Raw genomic sequence first — 21,797 nt, 5'->3', positions numbered from 1 at the left:
ATTTTAGCTCCTTGATTTGTTTATTCTTACATTTTGTTGGAAGATTCTCCAACAAATCTGGAAGCAGTGCACTCAGGGCTCCCATGTTGATGATTGTTGCTGCCCATTCAGTGTTAAACAAGGGGCTTTGGATATTCTCTCTCGTATCATCCCCACACAAAGAAATGGAACAGTCATACTAATCCCATTAGGCTCTTGAGAGTCATTGGTGACACAGCAACCAAACTTCACGGCTCAAGTGGACATCTGAGATTAGGGCTTTTAGCCTTTCCCTGGAGCATACTGGATTGGAGTGGGTTAATCAGATTAGGTATTTGATAATATGAGATACATTGTCTAGTCCAACACTGTAATAGATGTTCAGTGTACCAGAGGGGTGATTTTGATGATTACATGATTTATGCACAGCAAACACCTACCACAGAGCCAGACAGAATTAAATATTTGATAATTCGATCATTAGCCATTACAACCTGTTATTAATATGGTATTATTTTGTTTTGTACATGTGTGATAAATTTTAATAAATTTAGGAAATTTTTTCAGACACATACTATATGCGTGTATATGTTATATAGGTTGCAAGGTTTATTTTATAACTGGAAATTGTACTTTAGCCTTCTTATCCTTAATTGCCACATTTGAAAATGGAGATAACATTTCTTACAATGTTGTTATGAATATTAGATATAATATAAAATCCTTAGCACAAAGCACAGCATATGGGAGTTGATTAATAAATAGTAGTTATCATTATGATTAATTTTACCATTCACTTTAAAATTGCTCTTCAGTCATTTTAACCATATTTTAATATATGTGCATATTCATGTATGTAATACTTTCATATGTACATACACAAAATATACACACTTGTATATATGTAATATGTGTGAATTGTGCAACACATATGTAGCATATATACACATACACATGCACACAGGTACATACACACAAATACTGAAAACTAGTTTTACCCGAGTTAGATGATACATATTTTAAGGAAAGGGAACCTATATTTTAATCCTGTTTTAAAAGGATTTTACACTCTACTCACTATGAATGATGTATACTAAATCAAAAATACATAAACCAAAACAAATTCAAACATAATTTTAAACATAATATACTGCACAAATGGGAGTAGCATTTAGGCACACAAATACTGTGGATTTGTTTTGCTTCCTATTAATAGAATTTAGCTTAGATGGTCTGTTTTATTTTCCCCTTTGAATTAGATAATTGTCTCAGTTTCATTACATAGAATTTTTATTAACCAGGTCAGCAGTGTTTACAAATGGAAATTGCTTTGTTACAGGATCAAATTGCATAAAGGTGGTATTAAATTGGGATTGTGACTATAATGAATTCTGTCTGTAGACATAACAGGTAAATCTTTGCTTAAAGTATTAAAAAATGTATATTTTGAACAAACTGAATAGCTACTGTCACTCTCCAAAACAAAAGGAAAAAAAACCCAGAAATGTTTATTTTCATCACAGCAAATAGGTCCAAGGTGATTGACTCTGTATAATAACCTCCGTCTTGGTATCTCAAAGTTCATCAATCCAAACACAGCCCTATCCCTGTCATCCTTGTCCGACAACCAGAATATCAACTCATCTTCCAGTCAACCATCTCCTAGGAGGCTCTCACTCACTCACTATATGCCCTCCTCCTTGCTTTATTCAGTTCGTTCATACTCACTCATTCATTTTTTTGTTCAGCCAGCAAATGTATAGTGAGTCCTTTGAAATACATGCCAGTTTCTATCCCCTGTGGACCCTACTGACTAGGGTGGAAAGAGTCATAATGCAAATAACCACGCAGACAAGTACAACACAATGTTATTAAAGTCCTTGAAGAAGAGCTGCCTGTTATGTTAAGAGGTTATAGTAGGGGGATTTGAACAATCAAGACTTCCTGCAGGAAGTAGAGATTGAGCTGAAATCTGCAAGATTTTCAAAGGGAGAGTTCGGGAGGCAGGTGGTCCAGCATGTATAAAGTGTCTGTGGCTGGCGGGGCTGGAAAAAGGCCAGTAGGTTTGTGGTGGGGAGTTGAGGGGGAGAGCATGATCAGAGAGAAGGCTGGAAAGGTGAGGAGCAAACAGACTTTGAGTTGATTCTCCATCACCTTAGCAAATTTGGTCTTTTCCCTAACTGTGATAGGTACCCATGAAAAGCTTTCAAGCAGGATGGTGATCCAGTTTGCGTTTTGAAAACATCACTGGACTTACAACGTGGGCTATGAATTTCAGGAGGACCAGAATAGATGCAGAGCAATCAGTTAGGAAGCTATTTCATTAGTCAAGGAGAGAGATGAGTATCCCTTGAGAGAAGTAGATGATTTAAGAGATATTTAGAAGGTAAAATGAGAAACTGTTAGTGACTGACTGAATATGGGAAATGAGGGAGAAACAGGGATCAAGGGGGACTACTGAATTTCTCCCGGGTTCTCTTTTATCACTACTCACTTTCCCTTTTTGCTCTACCTTTTGCAACTCATAAACTACCCTATATTTAGTATAGGTCTTAGATATTTTCACAGGGCATTTCATTCCTTATATCTCCTTTTGAACACTGGAATTTGGTTCTCCCTTCATTTCAACATTTCTTCCATAGCCATCTGGAGTGGAGGGTTCCGCTTCCCGTAAACCGTGGTGTCCAGAAAATTGTCAACATTCTTGCCACTCATTTCAGGTTAATACTCCTCAAAGGAGCTTCAGCCTTTGGATTTCCCAATTGTAGTATAACTTTACTACTTCAGCCCTTTCTTTAACCTGGGATAAGGCCCTGGCGTGTTCAGGCCTTTGTTCTAGCCTATTTCTTTTTAAAATAAAACAAATATTTATTTCATTACACACACACACGGTATAACCAAAAAGGGGCATAGATTAAAAAATCATTTTCTTCTGACTTCAGTCTTTATGTTTCTAATTCCAGAGGAATTGTTTATTGCTTATGTATCTTTCCAGAGACGTTCAATAAATACACCGGGACATGTGTATGTTGTGCCTGTGTATGTATTTCTCTTTTTCACTTTAAAAATCTTGTTGTTCATTTGTAGCCAAAGTAAATTTCATGTGCATTAAAGGTTTAAAAGCTTTTAAAAAATGAAATCATATAGTAATCATATAACACTAGAAAACATATGGAAGATTTTTATTTAATGTTGGATTGTCAAAACCCATTCAAGGAAGGATTGAAAAATTCGACTGCATAAAAGTACAAAATATAATTTTCCTAAAGTGATTTTTATCTTGAGATTTAACCCTAGGTCATACTTGTGGCTGTAGCTCTGTCTTATGGCAGCAGCTCCACTTGCGATGTCTTACATAAAAATAATTCTCTGTAAATATGCAAAGCCTCTATTAGGTACACTGAAAGAAAACAAAGGATTATTATAGTTTATATTTCCTGACAGCAAAAATAATCCACTGGACTGTCTTCATGTCCCTTCTTCGATAGTTGAATTTAAGACTTCAGAAAATGATGATGCTTAATGATTAAACTCAGTACTTTACCTTACTAAATATGATATGCTCAAAACTCACGGTATGCAAATTGTTCACCACCAAGACATTAGAAATTTTCTCCAAGTCAGAATTATTAAGAAACATTTATCTTTATAGGTTCCTTTGTATTTCTTATTTGTGTGCTCTTCTAATAGAGAGAATTAGGTGAATGTTAGCAGGTAATGTCAGCCTAACATTTCTTCAATGTAAAGTATTAAAAATGAGTAATTAAGAAGTTGAGAAATAAACTGTTCTTTCTGAAAATATCTTTCTGAATGAACATGAGTGGTAACTTTGTTAGCATAAATTTTGTCACGCTGATCAAGACAGTTAGAAAGTGCTTTGAGTATTTGGATTGCTACTATTTGGAATGAAGAAGATGGAGGCTGCAGGCACAGTGTTTTGGCTAACAGGCAGTTTGTTCCCAGTTGAGGGCTGAGCCTATGGCTAGTAAGCATTGCCCAGTATGGAATGCTGCTTTTCTAAACTAAAGCCTCAGCAATACTGCAGTCACAGTCAGTTGGAATCACGTTAGTTCCTTCTCCTTGAACCCTGGAGGCTTCTTTTCTGTTTAGACTTCCTTCCATGCTTTCCCCTTTTTCTTAATGCAAATCATGATTCCTCTACCTGTTTTGTTTTGTTTTGTTTTGTCAATTCTTTAAGGCTACCATGATCTATTTTATGGAATTTCTTTCCACGTATTCTCTCCTTCATGCTAACATTAAAGGAGATCCCACAGCAACTTGGTATTTTCAAGTTTTTGCTGCAAGTTACTCTGGGAAAATATCAAGAGGCTTAAAAAATAACAAATAGGAAGGCCTTTCAAATGTTTCAGCATCTCCCAAAGCAACTGGTCTGCCATGTTTTACCTACTGCAAAGACAATTACCAGAAGGGTTTTATTTTCTATCCTCATGTCACCTAGAAGGCTTGGCTGCCCCACTGAACTCTCTTGCCACATAAATAGAATCACAAAGTGAGAAAAGGAAACGCAGCCCCTGACACTCAGGACCTGGCCTGGAACTGTCAGCTAGGCCTTGGGGTTGCTATGAGCTGGTGTTTCTCCTGTTTAATGTAAACAATTTCACAGAGTGTCAGCAACAGACAAAGCCATTCTGGTACCATGATGGAGCAAGATGAAAACCAGATCACTCTGTGACTGTGCTTGAACACAGACAAAACATGGACATTGTTGCAGCAAAAAGAATGGCCAAACATTCCCCTATCTTTACTCATATGAATGAAACCTGTTCCTAACCAATTATAACTTTAGCCTATTCTAGTCTTCCCTTTGTTAGATAAGAATTATTAAGATACCTGCTTCCTGACAGCACCCAGTTATCCCTGCTTCCTGACGGCACCCAATCTGGAGCAAAACTCCACTCTCTTGGAGCCTCCCCAACATAACCTAACCAAAGCCCTAATCCTATAATAAGTCATTTCTAATACTCTCTTACTGAGCTGCCGTGTGGTTCCCGAGGGCATTTGCTCTCCATCGCTACAATGAGTAACAAACCCAACTTGCTTTCGACTATAGATGTGTGCCTTGTTGTCCTTTGCTGGAGGGCAGTGGTACCAGAGAGAGAGAATGGGGCAAAACTGTGCAGTACGTGTGGGCCACGTCAAGGATTGAGGTGTTTACTCTGAGTGAGATGGGGTGGCATGGGAAGATTTTACTTTTTTAACTTTCAAAATCTTATATTTTAAAAAATTTTGTAGTAGTTTCCAGTTGAGAGAGACATTGCAAGAACTATACAGAGAACTCAAACATATACTACATACAGATTCACGGATTATTATCAGTTTGCCCATTTGTTTTATATATAAACTTACTTTCTTCTGAGTCATTTCAGAGTAAATTGCAGACATCATCATGTCCTTTTACCTCTAAATAATTCATAGTCTGTTTTCTAAAATAGAGGACAGTCACTTAAATGTATAATGATTAAATCAGAAAATTTAATATTTATACAATATTAATATCCAATTTATAGGCCTCATTCAGACTTTACCAATTGCCCCAAAAATATCCTTTATGTAATTTTTGCTTTTTACCTGAATCATAGATGAACACATTAAGCACATCTATGATAACTGCTTTAACTTCTTTGAAAATTCCATCATTTCTGTCATATCTATTTTTGCTTCTGTTGACTAAATTTTCAGGATCCAATCAAGGATCATGCGTTACATTTAGTTTTTATGTATCTCTAGATTTCTTTAATCTATAACAATTACTCAGCCTTTCTTTGTCTTTTTTGACATTGATACCTTTGAGAAGTATAGGCCTTTTATTTTGTAGAATATCCCTCAATTCGTGTTTTTTGATTTCTCCTCATAATTAGATTCAGTTTATGCATTTTTGGGTGAAAATGACTTGTCAGCTTTTTTTGGAAATTAGTTGATCATATATTTGTGAGTCTATTTCTGAACTGTATATCAAGATCCACTAACCAATCTGTCTGTACATAAGTCAGTACCATACAGTGTTAATTTTTATAGCTTTATAGTGTATATAGAAATCAGGTACTGTAAGTCTGCCAACTTTTTAGCTAATGTAAGTGCTTTGCATTTCCATACACATTTTAGAATCATTTTGTTAATTTATACAAAATCCTACTGAAATTTTGATTGGGGTTATATTGAAATTATAGTTAGATTTGGAGAGAATTGAGTTCTTAACAATATTGAGTTTTATAATCCATAAAACTGATATGTACCTCCATTTATTTAGGGTCTCTTTTCCTATCAGTATTGTGTAGTTATCAGTGTAAAGGCCGGGCATGTATTTTGTTACATTTATCCCTAGAATTTCATGTTTTGGGATGCCATTTTAAAGGATTTTTTAAAATTTCAGATTCCAGTTATTTATTTGTAACATATGGAAATGTAATTGATTTTTGTATATTGATGACATGTAACCTTGCTAAACTTACTTGCTGGTACAAATAGCTTTTTTGTAGATTTTATAGAATTGTAGGTGAACACATTGAGCACATTTATGATAGCTGCTTTAACTTCTTTGATAATTGCATCATCTCTTTTTTATCTATATTTGCTTCTATTGACTGATTTTTCTCCTGGTTTTAGATCACATTTTCCTACTTCCTCATATGCTCTTAATTTTTAATTTGATGCTGGACATTGTGAATTCTATGTTGCTAAGTGCTGAAGTTTGGTAAATTCCTTTAAAAAGCATTGAACTTTGTTCTAGAGACACTTAAGTTGCTTACAGTTCTGTTTGGTCCATTTAAGTCTTATTTTTAAGTTTTTGTAAAGACAGGTTTAAGATAGAAGTCAGCAAATTTTTAGTCAATTTTTTTTTTTTTAACTTAAGGGAAACTTTATTTAGTCTTCTTTTTAAAGCAGTCTAGTTTAAAAACAAGTTGAGGGACTTCCCTGGTGGCGCAGTGGATAAGACTCTGTGCTCGTAGTGCAGGGGGCCTGGGTTCGATCCCTGGTCAGGGAACTAGATCCCACATACATGCAACTAAGAGTTAGCATGCCACAACTAAGGAGCCCACGTGTTGCAACTAAGGAGCTGCTGAGCCTCAACTAAGGAGTCCTGGAGCCACAACTAAGGAGCCTGCCTGCTGCAACTAAGACTCAGTGCAACCAAATAAATAAATAAATATTAAAAGAAAAAAAAGATGAATAAGGTCTAAGAACCTAATGTACAACATGGTGACTATAGCTGATAACACTGTGTTGTATAATTAAAATTAATTTGCTAAGAGAGTTGAACTTAAGTGTTCTTACCAAAAAATTAAAAAATTAAAAATAACAATAAGTAAATAAATAAAAACAAGTTGAGGTTAAGAGAACAGTATGTTCAGAGAGTGAATATGTTCAGCTGCGCAGGTCATATGGTCCTGACTGAAACTACTCAACTACCATTTCAATGTGCAAATAACCATAGATAATATCAATATATAAACAAGTGGGCATGGCTAAGTCCCAATAAAATGTTATTTACTGAAACAGGTGGTAGGCCAGATTTGGTCCTGAGACTATAGTTCCAATCCATGGTCTAGAGACTACTTCCTGCTAGAGTCTCTTTGCTTGTTACTAAATTGTACCCTTTCTGGATTTCCTACTGAATGCCCTGTTTATTCGCCAAGGACTCTCCACTCTGGCTGGCAGTAACTCAAAGATATCTGGCCTTCTGTAAATTCTGGTAATTTTTCAGCTTATATCTCCTAGTTATTGTTTTCTTAGAAGTTGTTCTGTGTCTCTCTTTGTGGATTTTACCCTGCAAGCATGAAAATTAGAATTCAGCAAAGCCTTAAGCATATCTCTGGATCTCCTTAGCTACATACCTCCTGTTCCTCCACCACCCTGCCTTGCAAATTCTATCTGTCTGAGACTCTGTCTTCTCAACTCACTGCAACCTCACTTTCTGCTGGGCTGACCATTTTGGAGCTACAGTCTAGAAAGTTCCTCCAAGAAGAAGTCTGGCGTGATCCTATATAGGATTTGCCTTTTTTTTCCCGTTCTCTAAGAGATCACAGTCCTGTGCTTTCTGTTGTGCAGTGTCTGTGAACACTTGTTTCATAGATTTTTCCCAGGTTTCTAGTTGTTTATGGCTGGGGATAATTTCATACCTTCTTACTCTTTTTTACTATGTGTGCTAAGAGCCAGAGTCCTCTCATTACTTATTTTGATGCTGAAATTATTTCTGATTTGACCAGTAGTTCAACCTTTCATCATAATGATGTAATTTTTGGAAAACTTCATTAATTTTTGGCACACACACAAAAAAATTCCCAGGCTCATCTTGGACTTTCTTTTCCTTAGCTCCAAACAGACCATTTTCCCAAGAAGACCTAGTTCCTTGTAATGGGGAATAGTATTTAAATAACGTAGCCTTTGGGGCAGAGAAGTAACATTCAATTTATTTAAAATATCACCATGTAAATATCTTTGTAAATATTTGTAATATTTTTATTGAAGTATAGTTGATGTATAATGTGTTAATTTCTGCTGTACAGCAAAGTGATTCAGTTATGTGTGTATATATATATATATGTATATATACACACACACACACACACACATATTCTTTTTTATATTCTTTTCCATCATGGTTTATCATAGGATATTGAATATAGTTCCCTGTGCTATACAATAGGACTTTGTTTTTTATCCATTCTATATATAATAGCTTATATCTATTAACCTCAGCATGGTTCTTTATTGTTTAATGGACCATACAGGGCAAGGGTTGGGTGCAGAGATCAGGAAGGAAAGCACTGCAGTACAATCACAAAAAAATTATAGTGGCTTGAGCCAAAATAGTAGCAGTAGAGGTAATGAGATATATTCTAATGGTAGGATTGACAATTGACAGAATTCACTGAAAGATTACATGTGAGTTATGAGATAAAATGTTGTGTATATTATTATTACAGCTCCTAGAACTTGGGGCCATCCTCAATTACAAGATGGTCCGTCATCCAAAATTTGGTTCAGATATCAAGACTGATGACGCCACATACACACCAAGATGGTTTGAAAATGTCTGTTACTCACATAATGAGGCTTTCTAGGAAATCAAGGTAGCTCCTAGGCATGTCCAAAAGTAGTTTTAGAGAACGAGGAAAGAAAACTGGGATAGAGTTTTATGGTGGTTAGGTGGTGGGACCTGGCTGAGGATTCCTGTGCACAGGTAGGGGCTTGCGTAGTTTGAATCTTCTACCAACAGGGGGAGCACCTGGACTTTCTTACCAGCTTTTCCAGATGTGGAACACAATGGGAAGGGCTCTCAGCAATCACGTCATACATCAAAAAGTGGAGTCAGACTCTACCGTACAGAGCTCCTCACAAGATATTTTTTCTCTGAATAACTGGAGTTGCCATTAATGCAGATGAGAAAGACTGTTCAGTGAGAAAGTTTGGAGGGGAAGAATCAGAGTTTGAATTTAAGCGTATTAAGTTTCACATGTCTCTAAGGTTTACATGGGAGGTTTTTAACTTTTATAATTTGTTCTTTCTTACAAAATTAAACTGCCTATCAACAGGGTCACTGCCTAATTTAAACAACAGTTTTTTCTGTAAAAATGAGCACAGTTTCATAAGAGCCTTAATATCAGAATCATTTAAAGTTATACACTCTACTTTCAGGTAGCTGATTTCTTTGGACAAAACAACAGGCATGGAAGATAATTTAGAAATAGGTAAATAACAGTAGTTGATAACTTCCCTTGATGTTTACCAAAAAATGTTGTTTGTTATTTTATGAATAGAATGCATTATAGCAGTGAAATTTTCTTTATTAACATAGAGGGCTTTCTGTTCAAAATTAATCTTGGGTAATATTCGGATTACTGTGTTTTTAAATTATGCAGGTATTTATGTTTTAGATATATAAAACTTAATCACTGTGACTATCTTAAAATACTAGCTATATTGATTGTGGGATATATCAGGCTCTATTTTTCCATTTAGAAACATGTCCAAATTATTTTCTTGTGTGTTTTAAAAGAATTGGATTTTAGCTTGATTCACTTGCTTTGGAGAAAAGCATCTTTAAAACCAGTAAATTTGTTTTTACTCCCCAAACAAATTGGAATTGACAGAATCAATACAAATATCAATCGTATAACATCAAATGATCTAGTAATTTCTCAGGTTCTCAACAGATCAATGAGAGATACTGCATCTAGTAGTCAACACCACCATTTCTGTCCCTCGGTGGTCTTGTGTTTGCAATAGTTGACCTATCACTGCTCTTCAAGTCAATGGATTTTTAAAAAATTAATTCTGAAGACAACAGACCTGGGTCCAAATTGCATTTCTGCTCTTGAAAAATCAGCAAGTCATTTTACATCTATAATCCTCAGTTTTCTCATCTATAAATGAGAGGGTTAATGTAAGTGATCTCGATTTCCATTAAAGCTCAAAAATGCTTTAATGTTACAATTCTGAGTCAAGCTCTGTAATTGAAACATCAAATGTATTTTGTCTTAACCTCCAATCTGCTAGCTGAACCGGACACCTAAATAAAAATAGTTTAATCCCACACTGCAAGAAAAGAAAATGGTAGCAATTAACCCAGACAAGAAAGTTTTGTTAGAGACAGAATGCATGGTTGAAACTTATTTTCAAAGGCTTTGCAAGTGTGAAGGCCACTTAATTAGGCAATCTTGAGCATGCAGTCCAAGAAGAGTTTAGCCCACAAAATGGCTAGGAGGCTTCAGAACACCAGCCTCTTCCCCAGTGGTTTCTACATGGCCTTCCATTCCTCTCCTGCCACTTCTTCTCTCTTAGCCATCTATTTTCTAAAATGTGAGACCGATCCAGAACATAAAAGCTTTTCTATGAGATTTTATCAGCAGGAGTTTCCAATTCCCAGAACACCTTCCATTAAATCCCTGAATCACTTCCTACCTCTAATGCACACCAATCCTCAATCTTCAGACACTCTGCCTCAGGCCATGGAAGCTACCATCTAAAAATGAAGTAGAAAGTGGTATTACCAGCTCCCCTAACTGGCAGACAAGGAAGATGGGAAGGAAAAAACTTTCAGATACTATAGTGTCACAAAGCAAATGTGAAACTGATGTCCCAAGCTGGATCTCGGAACAACTTTTCCTGCTGAAATATTGTCACCCATGGTGGTTATGTTCTATTGTAATATTGGAGCAGGACAATAATAGTACCTTGACTGTGCATGTTGAACTGGTTTATCATTTCCAAAACACTTTGGCTCATTCATTTATTTAACCAGTATTTACTGATTGCCTATGAAGGGCCAGGCACTGTTCTAGGCACTGGTGATATAAACTAGTCTCTCTAATTAGCTTAACTTCTCTAGTTTTTACTATTTTTCTTTCTCTTTAGATAGGGACACTAAAGCTCATCAAGTGTAAGTATGATCCAAGTCGCATAACTGATAAGTATCAGAATCAGTTCAAACTCAGTTGTTCAAAAGCATTGCTCTTTATCTTAAACTCTGTGGAAAAGTCTTTATGGTTGACATTGCTTTGTCAGGAAATTGCTCCTAAAATTCCAAACAACTGACAAATAAATAAGTGTTTTGGAGAAAAAAAATCTGTTGGAAAGTTGGATATTACTTGTATATTCATGTCCCTGCTTCTGAGGAAATATCATATATGTTTGGCTTCTGATAAATGTTGGAGTGCAAGGATGCTGATGGAATGTACTTTCAAATACCCTGTAATATATAAACTCTTACTACCCTAAAGGTTTTGTTTCAGGATAAAAAATGGGAAACCTCACTTTGCCTTTTATATTTTTTGAGTATAGCTTACAGGAAGTGCTGTATTTGAGGAGGATTGGGGTACTTTCCTAGATCAATAAATTGATGCTTAATTTTTTTTTTTCATTTTGAATGATGCTTGTGAGTGATCTATAGACCAGAACCTAGAGGGGATTAGGAGAGAGAGAGGTAGGGGGTCAGATGCCCCAAACTCCGAAGGACACCATGTTTCTTTACATATTAAAGGGAATCTACTCTTACTACCTTCTAACCTCACTAATGTGTTAGGAGTGTCTCCTCATCCTTTCTTTGTTTGTTTTCTGTTTTTTAGGTTACTGTCCGTATGGTTATCGGGAATGTCAGAACGGCAAATGTTATAAACCGGAGCAAAGCTGTAATTTTGTAGACGACTGTGGAGATTATACTGATGAAAATGACTGCGGTAGCTCCTGTACTTTTGAAAAAGGCTGGTGTGGTTGGCAAAACTCTTTGGCTGAAAACTTTGATTGGGTTTTGGGGGTTGGCTCTCCTCAAAGCCTAAGACCTCCCAGAGACCACTCACTTGGAAATGAAAATGGTAGGTTATTAGGTTGTTCCAGGCACTCTAATCACATTCACAGTGAGCATCACGTTATCTTCCCTGAGAGCATCTGGAGAGACCACCGTGGAGCCAGGGCAACTAAGTTGAACGTTTAACAAGTGTATTTGTCTCCCGGGACTGCATAACAGACTGCCACAGACTGGGTGGTGTAAACAGCAGACATTTATTGTCTCACAGTTTTGGAGGCTAGAAATCTGAAATCAAGGTGTCAGTAGGGCTAGTTCCTTTTGAGGTCCTTGAAGGAGAATCATCTGTTCCATGCCTCTCACCTAACTTCTGGTAGCTTCAGACACTACTTGGCTTGTAGGTGGTACTCTCCTTCTGTCTTTGCATTGTCTTCCCTCTATGCATGTCTATCTCTGTGTCTAAATTTCCCCTTTTTATTACAACAGTCTTATTGGACTAGGGCCCACCCTCATGATTTTATTTTAACTTGCTCATCAGCACGGACCCCATTTCCTAATAAGGTCACAGTCACAGGGCCTAGAATTAGGACTTTAACATCTTTTGGGGGGACACCATTTAACATATAACAGTGAGTAATTAAAATTGAATATTACTTTGATAATTGTAGATAGATGATAATATATGCTGCTCTCAGGTACCTTTCCTAAATGACACATACTTGTAATCAATAACCGTGAATTCTGCCACTCATTTGATCATTAGAGAGTCATTTAACTTTTCAGATTCTCAAACTTCTCATCTGTCCAATGGAGATAATAGAATTTGCCCTGTGTACCAAACAGGGATTGTCAAGACCAAATGAGATGATCTATATGAAGGGGAAAGCAGTTAGAAAGCTGTAGAGGCGTGCAGTTGTAGCTGTAAGATCATCTATGTGAAGGGTGCTAGGTATGGCTCATTTTTACAGTGAGCTGAGGTCAGGTCTCAGATTCATTGGTCAAGGGGCAAAAGACATTAGGAGAATAAAGAAGGGATCCTGAATTCCTGGATGCTACAGAGTAGGAAATATTGACATTTCACAGGCCTGTGATAAAACAGAGCTCTCCAAGCCAGACCAACCATGCCAAAGAAAGGTAGGTGTAAGTTTCATTCAAACACTCAGCTATACATACATAAGATGTTTTGGATATTTGGATACACAAGCAGAAAACTCAATATCTTTCCTTGTGTGTTATAGATTAAAATCCTCAGCATTTCATTTATGTACTCAACAGATGACTGAATTTTTGAAAGTATGTCATATCCCTCTGTTTGTATTTCATAGACAATCTTTGCATTGTTTTACAATAACTGGAGAGTTTGAGGAGTCCATGAAATAATTTCTATAACTCTCTTGTTGAGTCCATGGCATAAATATCCTGTCAGATCAGTTAATCTGCATACCGTGAAGTACTTTGCTAAAACAGAGACAGTTGGAAATTGTTCCGTCAGTGAGCCAGAGGCAACGCTATTAGATTTCCTTTCTCTTTCAAGCAGAAATACCTTTGGCAGTTCAGATCATAGAAATGTAATTAAAAACCCGAAGATGGAAAAGCTAACATAATCCCCTCAATGTCATTTTTGCGTTATCTGAATCCCATCTTGTTCGCAGGGCACTTCTTGTATCTGGAGGCTACTCCGGTGGGCCTTCGGGGCGAAGAAGCGCACCTCAAGAGTGGTCTGTGGCAAGAAGCCAGCGCTGCCTGTACCATGAGCTTCTGGTATTTTATATCCAGAAAAGCCACAGGGTCCATTCAGGTCCTCATTAAGGTAGGATCTTCTCCTGCAATGCCTCTGAGCTTAGTGACGTTTCCTAGAGACAGCACATGGCCAAAGGGAGATTATCACAACTCTGCTTACCTGGCCCTGGGAAGCCTCCTCCCATCAGAGGGAGCTGCTACTTGTGGTTCAGATGCTCTGTGGAGTTTGGTAAACTGGGCGTGGGAAGCAGCTTTGAGCCCAGTGTCATGCCCGGTGGTTATGACTGAATCCCAGAGACTCCTTTTATGGTAACAGTTAGTCTAAGACACACAAGTTTAGGTATTTCTTTCCCAGTCCTTCTCAGTAAAAGAAACTAGATTATTTGTACATCTGAAAGGAGAGCAGCTATCCATTTTAACTCATATATGAACAATCATTAAGGGAATTAATATTAGACATTCTGGTTCTAAGCACACACCATGCAAAGGACAGAACCGATCAGGAGAATGATGAAGGTATGATTACATTGAACTGCTTATTAACTGTGACACAGTAATGCATTTTCTTACTGTGGGTTAATTAGATGTTTCTGTCAGGGCTTTAATTTCGTTTAACAGAGAGACAGTGTTCAGGGACCAAAATACCAAAGTATACATTAATATTAATGAGACGTGGTTCATATACCTTTACTCTTTGGCAAGTTACAACAGCAGCAAAAAGCAGATAAGTGTGTGTGTGCGCGCGCACACATGTGTGTTCATTTCAAGAATCTCGTTAGAATTCCAAGAAAGCTTACTCTAAAACCATGCTCTAGAGGCCATTGCTGTTTTATCACACATGGGCTTTGGTGAAGTGCCCTGACACTGATAGAAAATGCCTGACCAGAATACCAAAGGCCTCATATATCTGAATAGCTAATGCTGCATAGTTCATGTTTTATCTAAAACCTGAGTTACCTTTATATGTTAGGACTCTTCTATAATAATGCAGAAAGGCCTGCCTAATAAAATACGTGCAACAATACCACAGTGATTTATTCTTATATTTAAATATGAAAACTTACTGAAATGTAAGGCTTCAAGTTCTTGTAAGAGTATTTTGCCAGTACTCTATTGAATGTGATACTGGATTATATGGTCTGTACTGCTCAGTAACAAAAATTCAACGGAGTAAATTTAAAGATCAAATTGCTTTATTGAACGATTCAAGAATTGGACAGCATCCCATGTAGCAAATAAATAGAAAGGAGCCCTGCCAAGTTGTGGAAAAGGAGAGGTTTTTAAAGGCAGAAAGGAGGCAGAAAAAGGAAATTACTAGCAAAAAATGCATTGCTTCAGGGAAGGTTGCCCTTCGGAGGAGGATGGAAGGGTTCTGTTGGGCAGATTACTTTCCTAGTGCTGACTGGTTATGATTACAGTCCTGAGGGAACTTGAAACTGCAGTTAGGTTAAGTGTTAAGTGTTAGTTTCCTGTCATGGGGCTTAGCACAAGTGACTCCATTTTGAGCCTCTTTTCTCTTTTTTCAACAGTACCATGTGAAGGACTTGGTGCACTGGATTTTGCTTTTATTATTTGTTTCACTCATATTTACATTTCTCCTCTCTTATAGTAATAAACTTTATATTACTATAAAATGCAAAGTTAAACTATTTTGAGATATAAATCTTCCTATCAAGTCACGTTGAGCTCCCATGGTTCCTCCAATTGATTCCTATGGACATTTAACAGCATCTTTAGAGACCCGTTTTCCTACTGTATTAAAAAAACACATAAAAAAATGCCTATTATTATTCAGTGACATTTATTACAAAGGAGAGAAATCTTTCATAATATATATTGATTTTATATTCATGAATTTTAGGTCAATTGTTTCATTTTTGGTAATTAACAATACATATTTTTGATCATCATTACAAAGTACTTCTTAGGCTTCTCTCTGTGTGGAACCATGCTGGATTTTTACCTTGCTCATTCGTTGAAAATTGTCCTAGCCAGATGGCAAACACAGTAGGGGCAGGGGTGCTACCTTTTCTTTCTTTCTTTATTCCTCATCTTTTAAAATGTTCCCAATCTATACATATGTTGCCCCTGGCCCAGTTTCCTCTGCCTTTCCTCAGGAATGCCTCCTTCTGTGTTCCCCTCTTCCCTCCATACCAAGGCCAACACAATCTGGTAGATTCAGCCTTTCACAAAACATTCCTTGACCGCTTTTGCCCACCATGATTATTCCTTTTTATCTGAGTGTCCATCACAACTCCAGAAATTCTTCCTGCTCACTGGCTGTTCATTTATATTTATTCTATTTCAATAGATACATTATAAAATATTTAAGGCAAAGCCTTGAGGCTTTAGTCCTTATGTCTCTCAGCTCTTCAGAGAAGGGACTGCTGGGTGAAGGGATTGCAGAGCCCAGTGCTGGGCTCAGGGCACCCCTTGTTTGAGATAATCCTTGTGCAGAAATGGCTGTTATGCCTCATGCACAACATTACAGTCTAATCTGGAGAATCTGAAATCTAGGTCTGAAATATATACATACAATCAGATGCAAAAGGCATGTAACCACTGACCAATAATTTAATGACAATCTAGTTTTAAAGGGTAGTATCGATTACAGATCACAACCAGAATAATACATACTGAGAGTTACATTTACCAACACACACTATTTCAGGTAATTCTTAGCACAACCCTCTGAGGTAAATAAAGTGAGCCCCATTTTACTAAAGAGGGTCCCATAGAAATAACCTAATCATCCTATAGCCACATAGCCAGTCAGTGACAGATGGGAGTTTGAATCCAGGTATGTTTACATCCCAAACTTATGTGTTCACCCCTCACCCTTATCCCCAGTGTTCCTCACTGATAATACTGAGTTTTCTACTCTTCATAATGAAATAGAGATTCTGTTTTACTGAGATCCATATTCATTGCACAGAATCATTTTTTTTTTTTTTTTTTTTTTTTTTAGAGAAAATGCGTTTGCCTTTATTCTTTTTTTTTACTTTATTTTTTTGGCTGTGTTGGGTCTTCGTTTCTATGCGACGGCTTTCTCCAGTTGCGGCAAGCGGGGGCCACTCTTCATCGCGGTGCGCGGGCCTCTCACCATCGCGGCCCCTCCCGCTGCGGAGCACAGGCCCCAGACGCGCAGGCTCAGCAGTTGTGGCTCACGGGCCCAGCCGCTCCGCGGCATGTGGGATCCTCCCAGACCAGGGCTCGAACCCGTGTCCCCTGCATCGGCAGGCAGACTCTCAACCACTGCGCCACCAGGGAAGCCCCAACAGAATCATTTTTTAAGGGGAAAAATGAATAATGATTCTTATAATGGATATGTGTGATTCTTAAACTATCCTGTTATAAAGGAGTGAATTCCGGGAAACCCCAGCAAGGCAAAGCTACTGTTTTAGGAAACACTCAGTAAAGAACAGTACTATTTTACATATTGTTTGTATTATATTTTCCTTCTATATTTCTTGCCTTCAGTCACGTGAAGACTACTTTTTACTAAAGAGATGTAATTAAATCAAATGTAATCTATGTGTCTTAAAGTGATTGGTGAATTCTGAGAAGAGGGAAAGAGCATTTTATTGAGAAATTAACCTTAATTTTTTTCTTTCCTTGAAGTCTGCTTTAGTTATAAATGTAAAGCACACACAATAAAATGAAGTAGCTACAGTTTTTCGAGAGAACTTACTTTTTAAAATACAATAGTTTGCTTTTTTTTTTTTTTTTTTTTTAATGAGAACAAAGAGTCTACCAGGTAGAAGGATTATTAGCTACCCCTCACTGCTTGGGCCAAGCCACTTTGTAAGTGGGATTAAGTCCATGGGAATTGCTTGTGCTCCCTGCCATTCCACTGTGTTCATTTAATGGGTGAGTCAGTCAAAACTCAGATGGCCTAAGTAGGAAGTCCAAGGTTGTAAGTAAGTGGATGAGCTAGGACTTGAACTCAGGTATTATAAAAATTAAGATGAGAATGTTACACAATCTGGTTTCTGTCTTTCTATGAGAGAAGATTGAAAGTTCATAATCTAAATTAAAATTCATGGGTCATATCTTTTTCTGAATGTAGTAATAATTCATTTTTAAAATAGTATGTTTGTTCTTGATAACATCTATCATTTTTACCTACCATTTAACTCATTTACATTCAGTATTAAATTTTGCATTAAATTTAAATGTATTACTTTTCAAACCATCTAAGATTTAAAGCAAAATATGAAACAAATGTTCAGGGGTAGAGTAAGAGTTCCACAACATAAAAATTAACTTGTTTTTACAAATATATTTAATTTTACACATTTTTCTCGTCACTTGTTTTCTGATGGAGTTAATTAATTATGAGTAATATGTCGATTTTAATATGCCAAAAAGAATTTTTGGGGAATTTTAAAATTTACTTTTGTTTGATAAAGTGTTTTCATAGGTAAAATGTCTATCTAGTCTCATCACGAAACAAAAGACCTTTGCATCTTTTCAACTAGCCATGTGAATAAAATGCAGGAACACCTGCTACCTGAAGGGCATTATTGTGTTTTAGAAATACTCCATCTTTGATAAAATGTTGATATTTTAATCAAGATGACTGCATGCTGTAGGGAATTTGAATCTATTTGACTGAAGGCATTCAGGACTATCCATTATGCCATCGTGATAGAAAACATAATATATTCAAGCCAGAAGTGGAGAAAAATAATGCATTTCAGGAAGCCCTCCTGATTATAGCAACCTAGTTATGCTGCAAGAACGTAATTAAATTAGCTTATTGCTTTATCTTGCTTAGTGATTCAGAGAATTTTAGAGCTGGTGGGGTCCTTCGAAATATGTTTAAACTATTCATTTTGCAGATGAAGGAATTAAGATTATGAGGTTGTATTTCTTGTCCCAGCTCATACGGTATTTTAAGAAAAAAGTTGAGATGTAAATCCAATTTTTCTGACTTCTAATTCAGAGCTCTTACATACTTCCTGGAAATTCTATCTAAAAATCATATTCAATATGGAAATACAGATTTTGTTCAATAGGCAGTGGAAAATGTCAGATCAACAAAGGAAAGGCCAGATTCCTTTGCCTACTTAGAAGCCTGGAAGTTCTGGTTCTGTTTTACCCTCAACCTAGCAAACAATGAGCATCATTTGGGTTTAAGAGTCAACTGACAAAAGTGGGCATTCTCCATCCATCCTAACCCACCACTACCCTGTCCCCGGCACACACACTCACCACAGTCCTAATGTGAGAAGGTTTACAACTAATTGCTAATACTAATGTGCCTAAGAGTATGTCAGACAGATTTTTATATTTAGGCATCTTTTAATCTCTTCAGCCTACTGAATATCTGATGCTATTTTAGTCATGTTGTTGAGATTTTATTCATTATTTCAGAGTAAAGGATGTAGAGTATATGTGTAGAGAGGATACATGGAAGCTGGATAGAGAAAATCGATTTTTCAAAGACTGTCATGTGCATTGGGGGCTGTAAATCCATTAAACTAAACTTTAGTACCAGAACTTTATTTGCTTTTCTGGAATTGTTTCAGCACGTTAACAATTCAATCTGCGTAGTTTGGGCGCTACTATATTAGTGACCTTGACCAAATCAAGGGAGAAAAGTTGATCTTTGCATTTCAAGCTATAGCCTTGCAAGAGATCAACACACCCAGAGTTTTATTAATTAGTTGCCACAAGATCACAATGCCATGATTTATGTAAAATAAGTGTTCCTTAGAGAACATGATTATATGTATTCCAGGTTTATTTTTGACTAAGTGAGATTTTTCTAAACTTCTCAATTCTCACTTCTTCCTTTGCCTCCTAGTGCTGCCCACTAGGACTCACAGGCAGCCAGTGGAGTCCCTTCTATTAAGATTTCTATTAAGATGCTAACAACTTAGTTAAATTGATCCCAGAGTTTTACTTTTCAAGAGACTCATATGGTCAGCTCTAAAGATTGTTCTCACTACTATTACTGCTGTTTCACTTCCCTTTCTGTTCCCACTACTGCTCTTGTGACAAGCCTCTAGTTATTGACTGATTTCTTTTTTCTTTTTATTAATTGAAGTATAGTTGATTTAGTGTTATATAAGTTTCAGGTGTACAACAGAGTGATTCAATATTTTTATAGGATATACTCCATTAAAAGCTATTATAAAATATTGGTTATTTTCACTATGCTGTACATTTCATCCATGTATCTCATTTATTTTATGCCTGGTACTTTTTACCTCTTAATCCCTTCTTCTATCTTGCCCCTCTCCCCACGCCTCTCCCCACTGGTAACCACCAGTTTGTTCTCTGTATCTATGAGTCTGTTTCTGTTTTGTTATATTCATTCATTTGTTTTATTTTTCAGATTCCACATATAAGTGAAAACATACAGTATTTGGCTTTCTCTAACTTATTTCACGTAACATAATATTCTCTAGGTCCGTCCATGTTGTTGCAAATGGCAAAATTTCATTTGTGTGTATATGTGTATAAACGTATATATATATATACACACACCACATCTTGTTTATCCATTCATCTGTCGATTGACACTTAGGTTACTTCCATATCGTGGCCAATTTCTTTTTTCTATACAATGTGCTAAGTCTTTTTTTACACATAGTAATTCACTTAATCTTCAGAGTAAATCTGTAAGGTAGATATTTTGTCCTAATTTAACAGACCATGAAATTGAGACCCAGGTCACATAAATAATAAGTGGTATCATCAGGATTAAAACCAATTCTAACTCCAAAATCCATGCTCTAAACCACTGCATTCAACTTCTGCTGTTAGATTTTAAAACATTCTCATTCCCAGGAAGCAAATATATTACTGTTCATCAAAGTTTTCCAGTGGCTCTGAGATCATACAAATTAGAGATTTCCATCTCTGCATATTAATAAATCCACTGGCCTGTCCCCACACATGTTAGAGAGGGGAGGGGATTACTTTGTGTTTAGCAGCTTCTGTAGTTTCATTTGTTTGTTTTTTAATAGCTTGTCAACATCTAGTAATAATAACCGTATTTATCTAAATCACTCTACCTCATATCTAAATAATTCAAAAATTTCAAAATCATGTTTAATAGTTATATTTTAATGTTGGTGAAGAAAGAATGAATTGGAAGCAATGTAATTTGATTTTTATAAGAACAAAACTAGCTAGATGAAAGCTCTTAATTTTTATTCAAACACGAAATCTTTAAAACTGTTGCAAACTTCTATTCTTTCAGAATCTTCCCCTCTCTCTCTCTCTCTTTCTCTCTGCTTTCTAGTATGATCAAACTTGATAACTATTTTTCCCTCTTTGAAAACTGAGACCTCTAAATTAAAAGCAGAAATCTTCAAGATCAGGGGTTCTTAATCAATAGTCTGTGTATGTGTTTGTGTGTGTTACAGACTTCTTTGGCAGTCTGATGAACTTCTGAATTACTTCTCGGCATACTGTTATAAATGCATAAAATACTAGAATGACAAAGAAACAAGTTAAATTAATACTAATTATTAAAATATTTTTTAAAATCCAAAATTGTGACTTAGTAAACTTGTGTTAAATGACAAAATCTAGCAGGGGATGAAATAATTGCTACTATTTCAAAGGGTGATAAGCATAAGTGATATTTTTGAGATAATCACGGCACTTTAAAGTGATATTAAAATATTTGTTATTATTATTGGTGAGAAAGTCACAGGTACAATTAATACTTATGATTTGTTGCCTGTATTCACAATTGAAGAAAATACCAAATTTTAGTTGAAGTTAGTAAAAATAAAGATGTATTTCCCTCATCCATGTTCCAACCCTCTTAAAAACCAATATTCTGTATATAAGG

General features: G+C 36.3%; 1 protein-coding gene across 1 annotated transcript in view; it reads left to right on the top strand.

The window, feature by feature from the left end:
- The window catches only part of MALRD1 (MAM and LDL receptor class A domain containing 1), a 608,926-nt gene that overhangs the window by 333,255 nt on the left and 253,874 nt on the right, over window positions 1-21,797 (top strand). Inside the window, exons 28-29 of the mRNA XM_057542012.1 lie at window positions 12,066-12,311; window positions 13,894-14,051. Coding sequence (XP_057397995.1) covers window positions 12,066-12,311; window positions 13,894-14,051 — 404 coding nt within the window. The remainder of the gene's footprint in view (window positions 1-12,065; window positions 12,312-13,893; window positions 14,052-21,797) is intronic.

This window comes from Balaenoptera acutorostrata, chromosome 3 (assembly GCF_949987535.1).
Source record: "Balaenoptera acutorostrata chromosome 3, mBalAcu1.1, whole genome shotgun sequence".
Classification (NCBI taxonomy): Eukaryota; Metazoa; Chordata; class Mammalia; order Artiodactyla; family Balaenopteridae; genus Balaenoptera; species Balaenoptera acutorostrata.
This window is presented reverse-complemented; position numbering and strand designations above follow the sequence as displayed.